The 23,750-nt window shown below is 35.3% G+C and overlaps 2 protein-coding genes and 1 non-coding gene across 4 annotated transcripts in view; 1 reads left to right on the top strand and 2 right to left on the bottom strand.

The window, feature by feature from the left end:
- LOC125237096 (damage-control phosphatase ARMT1-like) overlaps nucleotides 1–2,967 on the bottom strand; it is a 61,641-nt gene extending 58,674 nt beyond the window's left edge. For both annotated transcript variants that reach the window (XM_048144057.1, XM_048144059.1), the window contains exon 1: nucleotides 2,586–2,967. In XM_048144057.1, the coding sequence (XP_048000014.1) occupies nucleotides 2,586–2,866 (281 nt within the window). In that variant the 5' untranslated portion in view covers nucleotides 2,867–2,967. The remainder of the gene's footprint in view (nucleotides 1–2,585) is intronic.
- On the top strand, nucleotides 875–947 carry Trnan-auu. Its single transcript has one exon. It is a non-coding gene; the product is annotated as a tRNA-Asn (tRNA).
- A 5,446-nt stretch (nucleotides 2,968–8,413) lies between the features above and the next one.
- On the bottom strand, nucleotides 8,414–11,698 carry LOC125237211. The gene is made up of 5 exons (XM_048144208.1): nucleotides 11,633–11,698; nucleotides 10,671–10,747; nucleotides 9,472–10,070; nucleotides 8,980–9,149; nucleotides 8,414–8,534 (listed from the first exon to the last, which is right to left on the bottom strand). Exons 2-5 carry the CDS (start codon nucleotides 10,741–10,743, stop codon nucleotides 8,426–8,428), a joined length of 951 nt encoding a protein of 316 aa, XP_048000165.1. The 5' UTR covers nucleotides 10,744–10,747; nucleotides 11,633–11,698; the 3' UTR covers nucleotides 8,414–8,425.
- Nucleotides 11,699–23,750: the final 12,052 nt, after the last annotated feature.

The raw sequence follows: 23,750 nt of genomic DNA, 5'->3' as shown, positions 1-23,750 counted from the left end.
ACAGTGATATAGGTATGTAGTATTTGTAATACATGTGTTGCCTGTGTGGTGACGGGTTAAGAATTTCACCACCCCCTGTCTTCCCGTAGGTGTCGTAGAAGTCGACTGTGGGATTTGGGTTAAAATTGTGGCGCAGGCGAGAGGCTGGCAACCTGTCACTGCAATGTCACAATTTTCGTTTTCTTTTAACCCCTTAATTGCCAAGAGTGGCACTGAGACTTTAGTAGTTTCATGTGCTCTGCCTACCCCTTTATGGGATACAGGCGCGATTGTATGTATGTATGTATGTAATACTATGCGGAAACGGAAACATAACAATAGCATTAGATAAATAAAGGCAAATGCTATAAATTAATCAACTATGTTTGTTTACAGATTAACACACATGTAAATAATACTCATGATGACAACTAAGATTACATGTACCATTAAACCATAATACTATCATTAAACTAATAACAAAGATAAAGTAACTGATATTAGCTCCTTAGCCAACATTAAATGATAGATTTTAACTTCTGATTAGGGATCATCCACATATTACGTCACACCAAATTTCAGGTTTTTGGACCCCTCCCCCCCTCCTATGTCACGCTTTTTTGTATCCCTTTAACAGGGATTGTCACATTTAGTATGACCCCCCCCTCCCCCTTACACTGTGACGTAATATATGGATGACGCCTTAGCAGAAACGTCTGCAATCAATGCCACTAGGCTTAGAATAAATTTAGCATGGTTAGCGCATCGTAACTGGTGAATTTCCAATATGACTTGGAACTCCGGTTGCCGTTTAAGAAGTTTAACACTCTTACGGTAGATGTCGCTACGGGTCCCATTGACCTTAGTAGTGGAAAATTTCGCTGGCTTGGTTGAAGTCTTGGTGGCTCAGTTGGCAGAGCGCTGGAATATTGATCCAGAGGCCGTGAGTTCAAGTCTCACCCAAGGCAGACATTTTCCACTTTTAAATTTATTAAATGATAGGTTTGATTCAAACAATAATATTATAAATGACATGTGTTCTTCAGTCGTCCCCTCAATGCTGAGGATCGTGACATCATGTCATTCTGTTGAAGACTAGGTCCCTCCATAGGCGTCTGTTCCTCGCCAAGCGCATGGCCTCGTGCAGTTTTAATCGCATGGGTGCAGTAATTTGAGCACACCATCTAGTAGGGGGAGGTGCCTGAGGTCTTTTGCCTTCAACTTTGCCTTATGACGGGCAATTATAGATAAATATAGAAAAATTATTCTCTCCAGGCAATCTGGCGGGCGAAGTGAGATGTGACCGCAATAACTAAGAATTTGGTCCTGGCAAATTGTTGACAAAGATAGATAGATAGATAGATAGATAAAAACTTTATTCATTTCCACAACATACATGGTTTAAATTACAAAAAGGTCATTACGAATGAAAAATGAGAATATGAGAGGAAAAATGAGAAGGTGGATGGACTGTGTGAGAGATGTTATGTAACATAACCTAACCACAAAATTAAAATTTTGAAAAAACCCCCGACCGTGACATAGTGGACCGATTTTCATGAAACATGGCTAAGAACACTCCCGACTAACTCAGCTTTCAGACAAAAAAAACTAAATCAAAATCGGTTCATCCGTTCGGGAGCTACGATGCCACAGACAGACACACACACAGACAGACAAACAGACAGACAGACAGACAGACAGACAGACGGACAGACAGACAGACACGTTAAACTTATAACACCCCTTCGTTTTTGCGTCGGGGGTTAAAAATGATGAGATGTCGGACAATAGAGAGGTGTTTAAGAGAAAGAAATTCTGTGCCAACCCCAAATTACTGGCAGAAGGGCAAGCAAATGATGATGATGATGATATCCTGTTATCCCTCATCAGGGACATAGGGCTCTCAGAAGGAATTTCCATTGAGCAAATCTATACTATGATTTTTTTGTTAACTAACATTAACACATTTGTGGATACATATGCTATAGCATATGTATAGTCATTTTTTTCCTTTGGTCTATGACAGATGATGTCTCTAGCCATCTGTGAACATGTTAAACTTAAAGCTGGATCTCTTGACGAACCACTTCTACCTTTTACAAGAGTGTAATTGAATTTAGAACAAAACTTCATTAGCTTCCTATTAGGAATAGGGTGGAAAAAATATTTTTTTAGTAATTCTAGGGAATAACCTGCACTTTTAATAATGTAAAATAATGTATTGCATGATATTCTTATAAGTTTTTTGTATATAGTTTGCATACCATTAATGGTTAAACATGTAACTTACCACCTATCTCATTAACACCTGTGTAATTGGTATTGTTTAAAGCAAATAAATTATTCTTATTCTTATTTTTATTCTTAACAATAATACATTACTGCACAGGCTGGAAATAAGGTGTTGCCGGGTGAGCAGTTATGAAAAAAATAATTAAGTCATTAATAGTTAAAAATGTTTCCAAAAAATGTTAAAACAAGCAGTAAAAAATTAAGGATGATTCCAATAAGAATTTGTTGTTTCTAAACAAAAAAAACCACAATAACATAATAGAATAAATGACTGAAAACGTTTAAATAAAGATATTATTAAAAATACGAACTGTTTAAAAGTCCCCTGCAACTCGAGATTGATCGGAGTGACGGCATCGATAAAGGGCTCCGGCCGCTTAACCGGGATAAACGGCCCTCCGTATATGAAGTCCGGCTCTTGGCAGCTCTCATAATACCTATCCACATAAGGAGCGCGACTATGGACACTTTGTTGCGACGATCTTTCAATAGTTTTCAACGACGACTTATCCGGTGATTTTACAGACTGAGACTTCACAGACGATTTATCGGGAGACTTCAAGCTTGTGGTAGATGTCTTATTCTCGCTCATTTTTAATTTTTACGCTTAATTTACGCCATAACCAAATAGATGTGCGCTGCTATTGAATTTTGTTTTGTGATTGGGAAAATCAGTGTGAATCTTGTAGTGACATTTTTCACATTTTTGTTTTGTTGACAATTTTGACATTGACGTGACATTCGAACGAATAAGCGTTTACGGAGATCGGTAGCGACGAGTTTTTTTTAACGCTGGAAATATACTCTGGTACACCCAGTTTGTCAGTATACATAGAATTTTCAATTGAATCCATTCAAGGACAAAGTATTTTTGTGACGCATACACATTTTACGTCAACAAAGGTTTATGGAGTGGATTTTACTTCACGGGAAGCGAACGATAGTGTTATCTCATTAGCAGTATTTTCCTTGCGTTGAGGGACATTTGACAAATATGTCTACCAGGATAAACTGGACACACAGCTTTGATGGCGGTGATACAGTCACCGGCATAAAGAAGTGATGATTTCTGTACATTGTCGCTTTTAATCGTTGACAATTTCGTATGACATTTCAAACAAGACGTTAATATTGACAAGGTACATAAATCATCACTTATATTTGCCGGTGACTGTACCTTACCTACCGATAGCACCTTTTTAGGGTTCTGTAGTCAACTAGGAACCCTTATAGTTTCGCCATGTCTGTCTGTCCGTCCGTCCGTCCGTCCGTCCGCGGATAATCTCAGTAACCGTAAGCACTAGAAAGCTGAAATTTGGTACCAATATGTATATCAATCACGCCAACAAAGTGCAAAAATAAAAAATGGAAAAAAATGTTTTGTTAGGGTACCCCCCATACAAGTAAAGTGGGGGCTGATTTTTTTTTTCATTCCAACCCCAACGTGTGATATATTGTTGGATAGGTATTTAAAAATGAATAAGGGTTTACTAAGATCGTTTTTTGATGATATTAATATTTTCGGAAATAATCGCTCCTAAAGGAAAAAAGTGCGTCCCCCCCCTCTAACTTTTGAACCATATGTTTAAAAAATATGAAAAAAATCACAAAAGTAGAACTTTACTAAGACTTTCTAGGAAAATTGTTTTGAACTTGATAGGTTCAGTAGTTTTTGAGAAAAATACGAAAAACTACGGAACCCTACACTGAGCGTGGCCACAGAACATCTATCCCCACTAGAAGCCAAATGCAAGCGATATTGTTCGAGACGCAAATCACCAATCCTTGCGGGGTGAGGCGGGCGCGCACGGTGCTGCCATTGGTCGTTTCAAATAATGGCGCGCCTTTATGATTAGCAGTAGGGATGGGAATGGGACATGTCTATTATAGACAATGGTACCGGTACCAGTACTGTGGTGAATTTGTTTTGCAACAAATTATAATATTATAATTAAATTATAATAAGGCCTAGTTACCCTTCGGGTTGGAAGGTCAGATGGCAGTCGCTTTCATAAAACCAGTGCCTACGCCAAATCTTGGTAGTAGTTTCCAAAGCGGACCCCAGGCTCCCATGAGCCGTGGCGAATGCCGATGCCGGGATAACGCAAGGAGGATGATAATTGTGATAGCATCTCAATAAAAATCATTCTAGTAACTAATAACTAAACTGTGCATTTTTACTTACGTTTACTAAGTTAAATAACCAACTAAATATTCTAAACTAATCAATGAACTAAATACTACTACAGACTCTACAGATTCTAGATAATTATTCACTATTACAAATCTGCTTTCTTTTATATTTCATAAAATGGTAGCACATGGTACGAACGGCAGTACGAAGTTCCCGCAACAGACATAAACTAACATGGCCCCATGCCTAGTCGTTTACGTGAAAGGGATAGCATATCACATTGTTAACTCGGTAAAGAGGGATGGACGCGCCTCGGCGCCGCTCAGCACAACCATATTGACCAGTATAAATGAACTCCGCGGACAATAAACAATATTCAACAAAATAATTAATTTGACTTAACTGTGGAATGTTGTTCCATCTTTTTTACATGTAGAAGTGTTAGAAGACTTGCCACACCACTTTATGCTGTAAGAGACCATTGTTTGCAACCAAAATTGATTATTTAAGATTTTTTCCCGAGCGGACACGGACACTGTTAGCGGGTCGTATACTTGGGCGCTACTGATCGGTGTCGCACGCGTTCAAACTTTTATAAACCTGATTTGTCGTATGCTTGGTGACCGCGAGTCGCCCTGTAAGGGCCATCTTGTTGTATTGATCTGTGTCAATTGTATGCTGGTTAGACAGAAGCGATTTTTAAACTTAACTATATAAAATAAAAGCGTTAGTTTTTAATAAATATATTTAAAAAATAATAACGAGCTGTTATTACCATAAATAAACAAAACACATATAAAATTGTACGCAATGTACCTTAAAATGAATCAAAGACAGTAAGTTAAAAGTACCAGTGCTCGACAGTGCGCCAGTAAATGCCCCTTTCAATCTTTCTCAATAAATGTTACAAAAAATGGCGTCTACTGGGCATTAACATGTCAAGCACTAGTACTTTATTACTATGCATTAATTAATTTGCTGCAAAAACATAAAAATAAGTGCATTTTTAGCAAAGCAAAAACAAGTAAATGATAGTCTGTTTTCTCCATAGAAAACTTATTGTGGAGGACAAACTATCAGCATAACTCACACACTCAATCACTTCAATAGATGGCGTTGGTGTAGTTTAGGTGATGTATTAAAAATAAAAAAAATATGAGCCCATCGAGTGGCGCCATCTACAACAGTAACAGAATGGATATCAGCACTTTATTTTTTTAACATATTTAATTCAACAGACCATGGCCCCATTCAAAATCATAGCAAACAAATTGCATTTAGTTAGTATGAAATTAGTTCCTACATCCACCGCTTGAATTGTGGCGTAGGGTAAGGCGACACTAGCGCCACTTTCAATATTTTCTTATATCTTCAATATTACATAATTATTTTTTCAGCAATATCTATACCTTAAGGCCCATTTAGACGGTACGAGAACTCGCATACGAGTTTTATTACATTGCGGTATTTGATGACAGTAAAAAATTGTATGTCACCTCAACAGCCCGCAATGTAACTAAAATCGCATGCGAGTTCGCACGCCGTCTAAATCAGGCCTTAAGGTAAAGGAAAAAGCAATAATACATACAGCTTACAAAAAATCAAACATATAAATCAAAACTAAAAACATCTCTTTTTGAATAATAATTGGAAATTTCAAAATCAACCTTAAACCTAAGCATTGTAGTCTTATAACATGTTTTTAGGAAATATTTCATTAGAATTATGTCGAGAATTTTAAATTTCATTGATCATTAATCAAACATTGTGTTTACTAGTTTTAACAACACAGGAGCTTTTAAAAATCAAAATATAAAATAATTGTTTAGGGAGGGGACATACCTCACCATCTACTCTAGCCATCAAGACAGCTTTTTTTGCAGTATTTTAATTAATCGTGTTCATATTAATTGGTTTCTTTTGTTTACATTTAAAACTGACATTAATGAAGGTATATGTGAATAATTTTAAAAACCAATATCAGAATGTGCAATTCTTTCCAAAAAGTGAAATCAAATTACGATAATTGTAGATGATTTTCAAGAAAAACCAATATTTCAAGGTAATCTTAATTACCCAATTATGCCTTATTAGCTATTGTTCGCAATAATCAATATACATACATATTTATACAATACAATACACGTAAGAAAAAACAAAAATAAAGTTTTGAAAGTACCAAATCTGTACTGTGTCATGTTTAGATAGAAACATTTATAAGAATAAGAATTAATCGGGTGTTAAATTTAAAGATAGTTTTCCCGAAATCGGCAGATAAAACTATGATTTGTAAAAATTAAGATTATAAGATTTCTAAGTCAATTGCATACTGCTGTCAAAAAGGTAAAATTGTGCAAAAAAAAATAAAAAGTCAAAAGGCATGATATACAAATATTCGTCAAAAAGTCACTTTCAAAATACGTAGTCAAAAAGATTAAAAGAAAAACAATAAAATGGGCATATATCAATATCATGATTAGTCTTACGTTCTGAAATGGTCAAAAACAGTATGATAGTGATTTTCTTTATAAAGTTTGTCAATATTCAAATCTTGATCCGTCTAGTCAAAATACACAATTGTTGATACAAAAAGTGATAAAAAGTTAGTTCAAATTAGTCAAAATTAAGAATCATGCATTAAACCATTGCATGTTAAAAAATTCACAGCAAAAACATATGCAAACCTTTAAAAAATACTTTAAAAGTGTTATTTTCACAGACTAAACATATTTTAGGCAATTTTAATCCAATGTTACAATTAGATTCACAATTTGTGCCACAATAAAAATAAAAAACTTAAAGTGAGTTAAAAGTAACATAAATCAATATTCCCATGCATTTTAAGTAGTTAGTACCAAACCAACCGTGTTAATGCTTATAACCATGCAATAATTAATATACCCTTTACCTTATAAGGGTCTCCCCAAATATCGACGCCGAATCAGCTTTCGCCGACTAAAAATCGCTCGTTAGAATCATAGATTAAATATAAGAAGATACCATTCTATACATTAAAATGCGACCGCCTAAGGGACCGTCCAAACTCAAGAGACGCATGACCGCCGACGCGGAACGGACGTCAGCGCCGTCGTAATTTAAAAAACGTCTCCTCAGTACATTTGGTATAGGAAGGACGCGAAAGGGACGCGCAAGGGACGTCGCTTGGCGCGCCCCAGGCGACGCGCGCTGCGCCGCCTGGGGGCGCGTCTTACTTCCTTCCTATACAAAATGTACAGAGGAGACGTTTTTTAAATGACATTCAGGCGGCGTGGCGCTGACGTCCGTTCCGTGTCGGCAACGATTATACTTATAGATGGCGTTAAGTATCACTTTTGACATAGATTTATGGCTCGAAAGTGACACTTAACGCCAATCTAAAGTAATCGATGGCAACAAGGCATTTTTTTGTGGCGCCATCTATGTGTGCTGTAGTGTATGCGCGTTCTTAGGCGGTCGCATTTTAATGTATGGGATGGTATGATCTTCTTATATTTAATATAATCCATGTATTCTGAGTACAGCGACGACGACGCGTGAGCGTCGTCATACTAATAACATCTAATAACGAGTGACTTTTGGTCGGTTAGAGACGATTTCGCGTCGATGTTTGGGGCAACCCTAAAAGGACGAACATAGAACTTGAAAGGTTCACCCAGACTGCCCAGACATAACCAACAGTTAATAGCCCTTACTCTCTATATTAACACATTCGCTACCAGACAATAAATGGCGCACTACGTCAGAAACCGGACATTATCTATAACCGCCCGCTTGTATAGCGACTACCCGACCAGCGGGTTGTTCGGCTTCTGAACGTTCACGAGTGCCTACCAGGTGGGTTCTTGGTTGCGAAAGTGTTACGCCGTGTCTTGCGTGGGCGACGGTCGCGCGACCGTCGCCGTCGCGTCTCATACTTCCATATCGATAAGGTTTGATTTCGTATGCGTCGCATCGCCGTCGCGCGACCATCGCGCGACCGTCGCCCACGCAAGCCACGGCGTTAGGGTTTTTATTAAGTTAGTAGCGTTTCCTACCATCGCTCTTGATGCGGGTGCTCTTGAGGGTGATGGTCGTGGACTTGAGACGCATCCCGTTGTTTGTGCTGCGGAGGACCGGGCAGTAAGTGCTGGAAATATTAAATAAAATGGGTTAAATATTTAGTAACTACATTTTTCAATGACAGAATGGTGTCAGCTACCTCGTCACAATAGCTTACGCTTGCTAAGTGTATAATGGCTAACTTTATATCGCTTTTCTGCAGTGGCACGACGAATCAGATGGCGTTTCGATTGGCGGTATCTGTCACCGTATCTAAGATGTTTAAAGGTAAATTGAATAAAATAAGTTTGGTAATTAGGCGTGAATATGAAATTATTATTTATGATATATCTTTTCAGCAATTACCGTAAGCGTACGTAGTCGATTGCAGCGCCATCTATAAGTAATTTTTAACTAAAAATACTGTTTAATAAAACTAAAAACCATATCATGGGAAACTGGTTAAAGTGGTTAATTCTACTGAAATGAACATTTTGTAAATGAATAAAAAAATATTTTATTTATTAACTTACATAGTATGAGCATTGTCTCCAGATACTCCACAGGTTGTGCACACATGGGACCTCAGTATCGGGCATGTGACCACATTCCTGTTGCCAACCTTCTCTTTGACGCAGTGTGTTGTGTACACCATTGGAGTTTCTCCGTTCTTGCGGCAGAAGGAACACATTTTCGGTGTCATCTGGAAATAGAAAAAAACTTCCAAACAACTGGCCAAAAGTAATCGAGAATCGGGAATTGAGGAAAGGCCTTAACCCAACAGTGGGACATTCCAATAGGCTAAGAATAAATAATAACAATGAGAGCTAAATGAGAGAGCCTCAGCCATGGTTGTCATGTGTTCTCCCATATGTTAGGATTTTCATCAATTCAAATTCTATATTCAGAAGGATGTTTTTGTCCAGATGATGACCAAAAAAGCAACTAGTGTACTGCAGTGGAAAACTGCAATCTTTTAGTTCACTAATACTATGTATATAAAAAAAAAATGAGGGCATACACACCTCTGGGAATCTAGATGATGTGCTCGCACTCGCCCCCCAGTTCCTGTAAGTTGGTGTTGGAGAATTTGCCAAATTCAATCTCGGATATGTAAACATATTGTAGTTTGATGTTGGAGTTGTATTACCAGTCAGAGTCATATTGTTGTTTGGTGACGTCTGAGACATTGACGATGCTGGGGATAGATTAGAATACACCGAAGGTGGAGTCTTCACTGGTGTCTTGAACTCAAAACCTTGGTTGTCTCCAGGGAACAACTCGTAGAAACTCCTCGTACAATTCTTTTGCTCAATAGCAATCGTTCTAGGCGGAGTTTGCTGCATCCAATGCTTTGTTGGTGATGGCTCAAGACTAAATCTCTCTTCATAGCTAGATCTTGCTACAGGTTTCTGCTCAGAGTTCCCTAAGATCTTCCTTCCAATTATAGGTCTCCTTGCTATGGCGAAAGGTGTTTCAGATCTGTACTCTGGAGGCCGGATCTGTACTGTGGAGGAGAGTTCTGGAAATGACTCGGGAGAGAAAGAATCAGTTGAGCTTGAAGAGTAGTTTGGTGTAGGCTGTCCAAATCGTGATACGATTTGTGTTGTTGGTGTATGTATTTCTGAAATGAAAAAGTAAATTTATAAATGCAAGCAACTCTTTGCAATAATACTGGCAAATGAGAGAGGTACATCATGGTCATCAATCATCATGTCATGAGGAAATTGGGAATTTGGGAGTCCTGGCAGATATTCTATTGACATGTCATTGCATTAAAACAACAACAAACACAAACAACTGAGGAAGTAGCAAAACTACAAAGATTTTGGAGACAGTATGTGTCACATCCTAGTCACCCATCAATATACATTGTATCATAGCATAAATGATCAAGGCCAAATTACATTAGAACTTCTGAACTGGTCCCCAGCCTCTGAGTTTCGACAAACTAATAGCCTTCTTGTTAACGTAATTGGATATAAAATCGAGTTGGATGAAAGCATTTTAGCACTCTTATTGGAAACCAACTAGTAAATAAGAATTATAACAAAATTGGGTCATCAAATATTAGTTATTCGATTCTGAGCTTTATCACATACATATAAACATCACGGACGATTTGTATTCGTTCAAAAAACTAAGTAGGTACCTATTTCTAAATCTGGTAGGCATATAAAATAAATGTAAATATACTATTATAAAAACAAGAAGGATTTCTTACCATTTTCAGAAGTTTTTAGGTAAAATCTATTTAGTTCCATCATATGTTCCATCATGTCCTTAGATGGCTGCATTTTGCTGCAAAATCACAAATAATCCATTTCAAAACACATAATAAATATTGCTCAAATTTCACTTCAATTCATCATGGCTGTAAAAATACGCGATTGGAAATGCGTATGAGTCGAAGTTAGTACCTATTTAATTCCTCGAAAAGTTTTGACGCCCGGAAATTCAAAGACAATGAAAACACGTCCATTTTTTTAACAATATCAATGTAATGTCTTTAAAATACATTTTTAAGCTATAATTAATTACTTATTTAATTTATAATTGAGTTTGAATCCAATTTAAATAGCAAAAACACCGTAGAAAACAAACCAAACGTAATTAAGTTGCGAATTTGGACAGCTTGTATGGCAGCGTGGGAAGTTTGAAATAAAAGCTTATCTGATAATAAGTACGTATTAATTATTAGCAAATCTTTCTGTTATTTTTTTTATAAAAAAATCATCATAAATAATAGTATTTTATGCAACAGGCATTTAAAGGAGGTCAAAAAAGACGAGTGGCGTGGGTAACAATTTGAGGCGAATTATTTTGACTAAACTTGTCCTCTGCAATGTTTCTGCACTCACCCTGTCGCTCGCACTCCCCCGCGCCGCCGCCCGCCCCCGGCCGGCGCCCCGCGGCCCGCTACATCCCTTAAAGGCTACCTAACAATGCTTTAAGAGCTATATCGTATGCGTGAGTGCGCGCCCAGCCGGCCGGGGGCGGGCATCTTTTATGTAAGGTTTTAACGATCTATGCACGACACGGTAAATGACGAATAACAACACGGGAGTAGAAAGAATATAATAAAGTAATGACGAGGTGTGCTTAGCTAAGATTTCCACGAGGATTAAAAAATGATCACATGGGTTGATATTGCGTAAAATATACATAATTTAAAATAACACTTACCAATGATGATCGAATAAAATCACCTAACACACAAAAGACTTCAAACTTGAATATTTTTGATAATTTTGTCACAGGGTCTTCACTTGACGATGAATCCAGGGCGAATGATCAAATTCGGTAAATTCGACACCTTGAAAAGGAGTCGGCGAATTTTGTCAAAGAAAGCCGACTTCTGCGGCTCGAATACAAAGGATGCCGACACAGGTGCCGGCACGTGCCAAAATCCAGTGCATCTTGAGACATAAACGCATTCTAACAAGGTGTATCTGTGGATCAAGACAATTTGGTTATATTGCACGCTTTAGAACTGCTATTCGACAAGAGATGGCGGTGGCTCAGAAATTAAGACGAAACAATATCATATTTATTTTAAATGGTAAACGGGATTATTTTTGTTTATCTAATCAGATAAATGACCGTTGGTTAATTTAAAAGCAGCTAACATTCAAATGTTTCATAATTTATCAATGAATTGATCGTAAAAATATTACCAATTCCGCCTATTCGGCGCTAGATGGCATAAATATAAGGTATTAGAACACTAACATTTTTACAGGGTTTGATAGTATAGCTTTATCGGCTTTAAAATTTTCTCAATTTATGGTTGCATTATAACTATGACATAGATTCTGAACGTGGCATAGTGGCGGGATCACTTGAAGGACGCTAGGAATAGAGTTAGGATCGGGATGTAAAGTTCTCTGTTTGAGACAGACTGAAAGAGTTAGGTACAACATAAGGGTTCCTTTTGTACCTTGTTGGTGACGAACCGTAAGAACAACATATATAAGACGATACGATACAGGTCAATTCCCCATACAAACGCTCTCGACTATTTCCTCCCTGGTTTTTGAAGATAGAGCAATGATTTTTTCAGTACAGATTATTATTATTTTTATCTGTGTCGGACCGCTTTGATTTTTTTGCTATTTTTATTTTAAAATACGCTAGAGCCAATTAAAAGTTCGTTTCAATATGGCTCAAAATAATTTTTAAGAAAAAAAAAACCGCCTTCCTTTGGGGTTCTGGTGATAAATACTTTCAAATGTTGTATTATATTATCAATTCGTCTGTATATTTTTTAATGTTTGCCAAAGTCACTATAAGTGTGCCGTTCAGATTTGAGGAGTTCCGTTCTGACCATCATCAGGAGTTCCACTGCACCAAATGTCACTGTTCCGTACGTAAATGCATGCTGTTCCTTTAAAAACACAAAAATCACCATATGTATGCCCTTCAGATTTGAGGAGTTCCCTCGATTTCTCCAGGATCCCATCATCAGAACTGGGTTCTGAGAAAAATGAGACCAATCTGTATGCATATACATTCAATCAAAAAAAAATTTTTCAAAATCGGTCCAGTAACGACGGAGATATCGAGGAACAAACATTAAAAAAAAATACAGACGAATTGAAAACCTCTTCCTTTGAGATTTGGAAGGCGGTTAAAAAGGTGTGATTCTCAAGATCGGTAACAATTAGCCAAAAAATGTAAACGGTCTGACACAGATTATTTTATTGTTATTCAATGATTCAGATTCTCAAATTCCGTTCCGTTTAAATAAGTTTTGAAGGAGGTAACAGTCGAGAGCGGAACCTCGATTTTAAAGATCTTTTCGCAATATCTTTTAATTGAGTTGTTCTTAATGGACATATTTTTTTCGGTAAATCTAGTTAATAACACTAGTATATTTAACTGAAATTCCCAAATTGAAAGGGGGGCTCCTTTCCATTTTAGCATTTTCGCTCCCGTAGCGTCTTAACTACCACATTAAGTACTTCACTTATAACATACCCTGCAAACTTACAATAGGTATGTATAATCTCACAGATAGTATTGGTTCTTTTTGTCCCTCACCTGTTTTTAGACCTATTGTTCTAGTGACGAATCCTATCGTCTATTAAAAGATATCTCAAAACATCTATTCATTCTAAAAAGGTTCTAAGTAAGTAGATGTTGTAGTAAGTATACACTTAAGTACACATCTTTGCTCAATTTCTATGAGCACTTCCTTCCTTTAGTTCCTTTAAGAAGGATAGAGTTGACAGATACTCTACATATCAGGGCAGATGGATCTGACCTTGCCACCTGTAGACGGTAAACAATATTGCCTAACGTATAGTACATATACAATGCCAATTATTTGCATTTTGGAACGCCCATCGGCCTCAGTGTTCCAATCGCTAGAATAGACCTAGTAAACTGTAAAAGATAGGGTATTAGATTAGATCATTTTAGATTTGATAACCCCTTTCATGGAAGTGTCACCAGCATAATCCTTGGTATGATGTATACGATGCATATTGACGTACACAAGTAATGTCGAACAAATAATACGTCGCATAGTTTAAATTCGCAAAATGATATCGGCGTACACTTGTAATGTCGAACAGTAATACGTCGCCTAATATCACGTCGCTGAATTCTAGTGTCGTGTCGTACAAAAGACATGTCGCACTCGCACTATCTGACATCGCACATTTGGTGTCGCACATTCGTGGTAAGCCCTGCCTCAAGGGCCTATTTTAGACTTAGCTAACTTTTAAGTTTAGTCTTAGTTTCTTATAATAATTTAGCAAAGAGAAAATAAAAGAAAGAGAATAATATTACTTACCTTCGCGATTTTCGATGTTCGCGGTATTAGGAGTTGAACCTATAGTTGCACACTGCACAGTAGGTCAGCAATTCCCGTCAACTTTGTACAATGCCACGTCAGCAAATTTTAATTGATCCTATTTTGTTACCAACATTTAGTAATATAATTCGACTTTCGTAAGATATATACAGGATAATTGTTATAGTTAAGAAAATATAGATACTAGAGAACCTTAATGACGAAATAAAACTTAATAAAATCTCAATTCATCAACAAAATCTTGGTAACAAAATAGGAATTAATAAAAACAAATTTAACTTTTCCCTTAATTTTTGTACAAAGTTGACGGGAATTGCTGAGGTATACCTAGACTGTTTCCTCCTTCAAAACTCATTTAAACGGAACGAAATTTGAGAATCTGAATAACAATGAAATAATCTGTGTCCGTTAAGATTTTTTGGCTCATTGTTACCGATCTTGAGTATCACACCTTTTTTTGAGCCATATTGAAAAAGACCGTTGACCGTTCGTAGCAAAAAAATCAAAACGGTCCGACACAGATAAAAATAATAATAATCTGTGTTGAAAAAATCATTGCTCTATCTTCAAAAACCAGGGAGGAAACAGTCGAGCGCGTTTGTATGGAGAATTGACCTGTATCGTATCCTCTTAATTTGCCGCCTTTTTTAGTGCCAAGATAATATTTTTCCCCTCACTAGCTCGGAAACACGTGTTTTGTCCTTTAATACCAGCGGGTAAAAACGCATTTTATCCACTAGTGGGTAAAGTAATTTGACCTTGAATAAAGTCAAATTAACGGCTTTAAAATTGATAAAAGTAGGTGAATCTAGTAATAAAGATGATTTACCACCTGTGGAACTACTGGAAGCAGTGATAAACACATTTTTTGCGTTGTAGTTTCCTCGTTATAGTGAGGGGAAAAGTTTTGTGTTACACTCGGGTGCAAATGTATTTTACTCGCTTCGCTCGTGGTTCAACTATAGAATCCTTTCACTTGCTCGTTTTTCAATTCCACACTCGGCGTTAAAATACAACTTTGCCCCCTTGTATAACAAATAACTATTATTAGTCGTCCTTACAGGTATTGTGCTATGTTAGTTGTCTTCCTTTAATTAGTCATCACAGATCATTTTATACTGGTTATTATTGAGCCAAATATTCTTTAAAAGCACAGGAAATAAGACAATGGTGAAAAGGTAGACTTGGTGAATAGAGATGCGGCACTTAGATCATTTTCGTCTTTAAGTTATTCATAGGTGGGTATATGTCGGTATCTGATATATGTAAAAACAATAAGTCTTTTGTTTGTATGTTACCCATATGTTACCTGTGTTGGATGGTGCAAGTTCGAAAAACCTGCTTGGTTCAATCTTTTTGCAAGACTAAATACGTTTATAATATACCCTGATTTTATTGAATTCCGTTAACTTTAAGGGCAGATTCTTTAGTTCAAATACAATCAATTTCTCTAAGAAACTAGCCTCTTAACTCTTACGGTTATCGAATTATTAAAAAAATAATTTAATTACTGAACACGTGTGTGGCATCGTGGCATCCCTTTACCACTTCCTAATGTTATTTGTTTTGACATGTGCCGTCAAACACTTGACAATGACTTTAATGAAAATGAAAAAAAATGAAAATGAAATATTTATTTTTAAATGATTAAGATTATGATTAAGGTCCTCTCACACTAATTAATCCATTTATTATGTATGGAAATGATATTTTTTTTTTGATTTGAACAAAAAGCGATATACGGAAAACAAAAAAACACGGTGTATAAGCAACATTTGCAAAATATGTATTGGAAAATGTATGTAGGTAGGTAAGGTAGGTATATTTACATATACATATCTTGGAGGTAAGATTTTTGTTCACAAGTTTTGTTTTGTGTCTAAGTAGGTATTTTTATTTTGTTTCCATAGAATAGAGCACAGTGAGCATACTCACATCTATAATGCTGGTCGGATTCCGGTCCGTAATTTCCAGGAGCAACGATAACTGCTTACCATCTGGCGCTGTAATCAATTTTTAAAATACTAATTATTTCTCATTATAGTGTGCACGGTAGTGTGAATATAATTCAGGCCAAGTTTGAAAATTCACAACAGTTCCTTTCATCATATTTTCTTATAGACATTCTCTTATTTTTAATTCTATATAACAATCATAATTAATTTGTTTTGCGAGTGACCTAATGTTTTCTCATAGGATGAGGACATCTACATAATTAAAAGAACACAACTAACATTAAGTTTGGTAATCTAGCTAGAACCATTATGGTAAGGGGTAGATACCCGACCCGACTTCTTGAATGAACGAAATCTTGAATTGGGTATCTAATAAAAAAATTTAAATGCTTATTTTTTTTTCAAATTACAACTATTTTAGACAAATAATGTACCAGACCGAATTTATAAACACGTTATACGTAAATACAATTAAGAAAATTGAAAAAAGGTAGTGCTCCCGCCAAGTTTGGACACCACGGCTTGTGTCTTGCGCCGCTCCGAAGATCCATACAATCGGATTATAAGTAATTGCGATGACCTTGCTCCACATCTTGACTTATAGATGGGGCCATAGATTAAGCTCTATGTGTATCGAAGTTTTTATAACAGGGTCTTGCACTTCTCTATGTTTTATCTAAAGTTTGTTGATAGAGCCAATCAATAATATTTAATCTCTGCAATGATCGACCGGTTTAGTGTATAGTGTAAAATTAATTATATGTACAATAAATATTTCAATATCTTTAATTCAGGTGAGAGGTGATTAGTCATTAAAATTTACCATTTTAAAACTGTTTTTGGCATAATTCAATACATACAACAGAATAATAGGTAGGGAGATAAATGAATCTTTGAATGACATTTACCTATGATATTTGTTTTTTGTTATGTATAAAATAACACTAATATTTTATTTTGATACAACTAAATAAATAAATAAATCAATAAATTATGTTCTAATTTAATTAAGTTCAGTTTTAATTTAAAAATTTTATCAAAATAATGACAAATCTTTAATTAAATTACAGTAAAAAAGCATGCCATATTTCAAAGATTCACTAAGCTTCAGAAATGACATTGATGTCGCTTCTATTATTACATTTTTCAATTCACAGTCAATCCAAAGTTGTATGTTGTATCTGATTGCATGACCGTAAGTGCTGAGCTTCGGGCAACGGAAAAGGCATAATAACGAATAACAAAGAGGAATCTCCTCTAATTGCTCTGTGACCGCCCACTTTTTGTTATCGTTTGTGCTTGACCCTGGCTTATTTGGAATGATCGGAAAATTGATAAATGATAGAAGATTTGAGTGGTTATTTCTGGTTAGCATTGGAGCTGAGAGTCACTTGGGAACACAAAAGGGCAAATATATTTAACTTATCCAAGTACTTAACCAAAATATGCAAGCTGATCGTAATATGTAAAATAATTACCTCGATGATGGTATCTTTTCTAATCAGTAGGTACCCACATTGTGAGAAATGATTTCCATATTAGTTCATTTGTATATACAAGCTACACAATACAATACAATACAATACAAAGCATTTATTCATGATAAACAGACATAAAAATACAAATAAATGGTTATAAAAAAAAGTATAAATAATGTTTACCACAAAATGGTCAGCATATTGCTAAGCAAGCTATTATAGTAGCCCCATGGATGTTGATATGATTAATATGATTATCCATTAAAACTTCAGCAAAAACCCTAAGTTATTTTATGAAAATTCTTCGAGAATTATTTCCCTACCAGAATTTAACTAAACTATATGGATGCGATGCACATAGTCACAGTATTACGATATATGTACTCCCTAAACTCTGACATAGTTTTATATGAAAAAAAGACGGTAGACGGTATTCGGTAACAATAACCATGTCTTCAAAGAGTTCAAAGTCAAGTTGAGACAAATAACTTGTAGTGGCTGTAACATCCACCGATCATTAGAATGCCCTTATAAAGTGGGCGTGTGTATGTTAGTCGAGTGTTTACTTGCTATGATTATGACACTTCGAGGATAATCTCAATGTCTGCAGTGACTTATTCTTTGCATCAATAGCACCTACACAATAAAAATAGTCTTAAATTTATCAAAACAGAAATACGTAGTTACTTATTAGACTACTATTGTGTGGAATCATTTAAAATGTCAAGTTATAAATGACTTCAATGACTTTAATTTGATATATTTTGTTCAATGGCAATAATCATAATACTTTATTTTGAAGGTCAGATTTAAATTCATATACATTTTCCTTTTTTTTTAATAATGTGCTATTTTTAAACTGTGCAAACGTAAGCTATTATAATATAATAAAACAAGAGACACCTAAAATTAAACATATGTTGAAAGATGCCAATGCACCAGGGTTTCTACCTAATCGCACGTTAAGGGTGCTTTCAAGAAAAACGTCAAAATAATATAAAATTGATAGTTTTAGTCGGTAAAGAGTAAACGAGGCTAAGACGAAATATTTTTCTTTTCAGAAATTACCTAAAATTAAGTGATAATTTCTTTGAAAATCTACACCACATCGAAGTTATTTTCGTACATAACGAATCTGCAACGTTTACTCAAATTGCTATTATTCCTTAGTGATTATAAGTTTCTATTATATATTTTTGGCAATTTTTTGAAAACGAGCCTTCACCGTCACAATAATTACCATATTTTGTTAGACCAAGTAGAAAAAGTCCTATAATATGTTCCACTACATACGGTATGATTAAGCGCTCGGTTGCGATTTCACTATTTTTCATTTGAAAGCCCTCTTAAATGAAACTAATAACTGAAGAATATCAAGATAACTGATGATTTTTTATAAAAAATAATTACCGCCTACATATGCAAATTTCTTAATCCCTTACTCATAAGTTCACAAGATAAATCTTGTAGGCAACAGAATTTCCTATTGTTTTCCTTCACATGGATTGCGAGTGGTGGAAAACTTGTGGGAATAAAAATGCGGCCATCGTCTAGAAATAATCCTATTTATAATATTAACACGGGGCCAAGTTTTTTCTAGGCACAAGAGGATTAAATAAAAAAATGGCTGTTATCGATATATCTGTTGTATGTGGGTAAATTTATGAGTTTTTTGAAGAAAATATTATTTACATACATACATACAATCACGTCTGTTTCCCAGAGGGGTAAGCAGAGATCACGGATGTCCATTTACTACGATCCTGCCAAACCACATTCGCTTCACACACTTTCATAACGTTTCTCATACACGCTCGTCTGTTTCGAGTACTTTTGAGCTGGCCTTTTTGCAATATTTCCCCGATTTGAACAAGAAAAGTTCGCCTAGGTCTTCCACATCCAACTGACCCTTCCAATATTATTTGCACTAAAAAAAGAGTAACCTGACAAATAAATAAGTTTAAAAACAGTTTACTGTCACCCGTTCCCAATAATGGCACATGTATGGAGTATTTTGACAAGTAAAATAAAAAATGTTGTAATATTATTTTTTGTTTGAGCTCTTTCAGAATATACCTACTTCAGGTAATGTGGATTTGTAATATATTCGATTTAAGACTGTAAACTCTCATGAAGTGCCTATTTCCCTGAGGTCTAGTTTTAGAACTTGGCGTCCGCTCTTCCGTGTGATCCGTGTCCACAGTTCACGGGGCTTGGCGAATTTCCTCACCCTATCGCGCGAGATGCGGCCAAACAGTTATAATTAAATTCACTTACTACTTACTGTATTTCCATTGTTAGAATTTCCTTCATTTGCAAATTAATAAGATTTAAAATACGAAAATCACTTTATACAATAAATTCTGATTTATTTATTCAAAAAGGGCTAGATCAATTAAAATAATATCTTTTTCACGAACAAAATTGAGATGCATCTAAAACTACTCGGAATAACATTACATTTATAACGTTTACTTGATGAGACAACATAAGAAAAATAATATGAAAAAGTTTTGAGTAAAGTGTTCTTAACAAAATAATTTACTTTCCTTTCCTATCCTCCTCAGTCCTCGTGTACAGTCGAGTTCATAAATATGTGTACATTTCTTCACCTCGAACTCGACTGTTCAATTTTTCGTTCATATTCCAAAATTTATTTTGAACTCTTGATGAGTAACAAAACGTTCCAAATTCAAAACAAAACAAATGCTGCCAGGATTTAGGAGGCTAAGATATACCTAAATGTTGATTCGTACATTTTAAACGTTCGTTCGTACCGAAGATATACTAAAATTGAAGTCAGTAAAGGCAACCAAATACAAAATCGAGTACCTATCATGAATAAGCACTTGCCATAATAGATTCTTAAACTAAAACATTACCTCATTCAATTTCGCTAAAAGCTAACAAGATATTCATTGAATGGCGGGATTGCTACGAAGTTAGCTGGAACTGATAGTTAATTTAAACGACTTATTTTATTTTGTTCGATTCAGTGATTTATTATTTGTTGTTATTCCACTTCTTGTAAACAAGAAGTGGAATAATGGTGTTTAGGACTTTTAGGAGGTAATTTCATGAAGCCATTAAATAATTTGTACGAGATACTCACTGGTCAGGGGAATTATGGCCTTGTCATGGCATTTATGGGACACATAATAAAGTATTTAAAAATTATTTCGCTTATTAAAGAGCCACGAAATTAATCAAAATGCAAAAAAAATGATTGTATGATTTAGAAATCGTGTCCAACAATTTTCACGAGCTAGGTTTATGGCTATTTACTTTAAAATAGTTTAACTTCAAAGTTGTCAACCTTTATATCTAATTCACCATAATCCAAGTCAGCTCATTCTATCCCTTAGGAACGTTATTTTAGGAAAAACGTTCCCTTTGTCTTCATATGTATGTTGTTCACGCTCCTTTATTTTCTCTGTTATTTATCGTTTCCCTTTTACATATTAATTACTCACTTACACATATAACTCACCGCTTTTTGCCATTTAATATGCATATGACAATATACTAGTTATACAATACGCAGTAAACAAGTTGAACAACACGTATCGGCCACAACAATGGTAAACCAGTAACAGATGTACATCTTCATTATGCAACTAATTTGCATTTAGTTTACGTTATCTGCACTGGATCTAAGAAAAATCACACAGATACTGGCAATAGAGGCGGGGACTGTTGCAAAACTAGATTGCTTCTTAGTAAATGGGGCTAAAGGCTATTAATGTAGGTTTTAAACGTATTCCCAAAAGGGATAGGCAAAGAAATTGCTAATATTTCAGTGCCACTCATAAAACAAAGGGGTTAAAAGACTTGAAAGAAGACAAAGAAGAAGAATAAATAACGATTGTATGCTGACAGGGTGCTAGCCGATCGCCCACACCCCAGCACCCCACACCACAGACACCACAGTTGAACCTATATCCCACAGAATTCATACAGTAGGAAAAGGATTGGTGAAATTCTTAACCCGTCACAAAACCATATTTTTATTAATTTGCAATATTTGCAATATGTGTAAATATAAATAAGAGCTATGTAAGTTAACTCCCTAAGTTTGGCGCAAGTAATTTGCAAAGTTAACCCACTTTACTATGAAATCCAACTCGTTCTAATCTCACGTTAAATTATTGCACATATCGATATTGGCAGAAATTATGCTTTACATACACGAATGAATTCAATGCTAAAAGCATAATTTTGATTCACATACTCGCATGCCTTGCCTCTATAAAACTAATCAAGTTTAAAAAAATTGGCCAAGAGCGTGTCGGGCCACGCTCAGTGTAGGGTTCCGTAGTTTTTCGTATTTTTCTCAAAAACTACTGAACCTATCAAGTTCAAAACAATTTTCCTAGAAAGTCTTTACAAAGTTCTACTTTGGTGATTTTTTTCATATTTTTTAAACATATGGTTCAAAAGTTAGAGGGGGGGGACGCACTTTTTTTTTCTTTAAGAGCGATTATTTCCGAAACTATTAATATTATCAAAAAATGATTTTAGTAAACCCTTATTCATTTTTAAATACCTATCCAACAATATATCACACGTTGGGGTTGGAATGAAAAACAATATCAGCCCCCACTTTGCATGTAGGGGGGGTACCCTAATAAAACATTTTTTCCCATTTTTTATTTTTGCACTTTGTTGGCGTGATTGATATACATATTCGTACCAAATTTCAGCTTTCTAGTGCTTACGGTTACTGAGATTATCCGCGGACGGACGGACGGACGGACGGACGGACGGACGGACGGACGGACAGACAGACATGGCGAAACTATAAGGGTTCCTAGTTGACTACGGAACCCTAAAAACACTCGTTATTCGAAAATTTCGACATTTCGCGCGCTTTATTGTTTGAAATTCGAACATCGTGTTCCATTGGTCCTTGGGAGAGATGTTTTTATAGCACCTAAGAAGGTCTTAACTCTGAAATGGAGTATTCAAATGTGTACTTTAATGCTAGAGTTTGTAATTTGGAAACGGCGTGTATGTTGTTTGGAGTTATACCTTTTTGAGTTTATTGCTTGCGTGTTGGTAGTACAGTTGGTAGTAATCTAGTTGCTTTGTTCTCGTTCTCGATTACCGTGTATGGGGAATGCTAGTAGAATTACAGCGGAAATGGTTGCTTGGTAAAAGTAAGGCCGAGTTTGGTGAAAGTTTGTTATGTGATACTGATAAACTTATTGTTTATAGGTCTATCATCGACTACGGCAGTCACTAAAGTAAACAATACCTACTTTACAATATTATTTTATATTTAATTTTAAACCAATGTCTGTAAATACATGTAGCACACTTACATAATAATCTTTCGAAAAACGAATTAGACTTAAATAAATTATTTGTTATGCTCATTAGAATATTATTTAACAAGGAAATTTCACATCTAATTCTTATTTCATTAATTTTATCATGCAAATATATGTTATTTATTTGAATAAATGAAAATGGACTCAATATTAATAATTCGGTAATATATTAATAATTGACATCATATATTATTATTTAATTTAACTGTTTATTAATTAAATACTATTTTCTAGAACTTGGCTGACACTCTTCTCACCCGTGAAACGCATCTGTAACCATTTTAGGCAGACCCACGCTTTTAATGAACGCCCCATAATTTGCCAGTACTTTAAAGACCTTGATATGATGGATGGCTTAAGTGTTATAAAAACGTGCTAAAGCGTAACTTACCCAACATCGTATCTTTATCCACCGCTACAATTTAATGTGTATTTTATTAAACTAGTGTTTAAGTGTCAATTTGCTTGTGAAATATGTTCTTAAAAGAAGTTATGACAAGTGTCGTTTGAACATGTTTTCTATTGCATAATTTTGAGATATGAAAATTAATGAATTGTTAGTAATTTAGTTAATGCTTATTAGTAATTGGATCAATAGTTTATTGGTTTAAATTGGTAGTTGCTATTGTTGCTGAAGGCTTCGACGTTCTAAAGATAATGTGAAGATGTTTTCGCAAGGGATGATAATCGGTTAAGCGTGATCCGGATCATATAGTA

Source organism: Leguminivora glycinivorella, chromosome 20 (genome assembly GCF_023078275.1).
Source record: "Leguminivora glycinivorella isolate SPB_JAAS2020 chromosome 20, LegGlyc_1.1, whole genome shotgun sequence".
NCBI lineage: Eukaryota > Metazoa > Arthropoda > Insecta > Lepidoptera > Tortricidae > Leguminivora > Leguminivora glycinivorella.
Note: the sequence above shows the minus strand (reverse complement) of the source record. Positions and strands in the feature narration are given on the sequence as shown.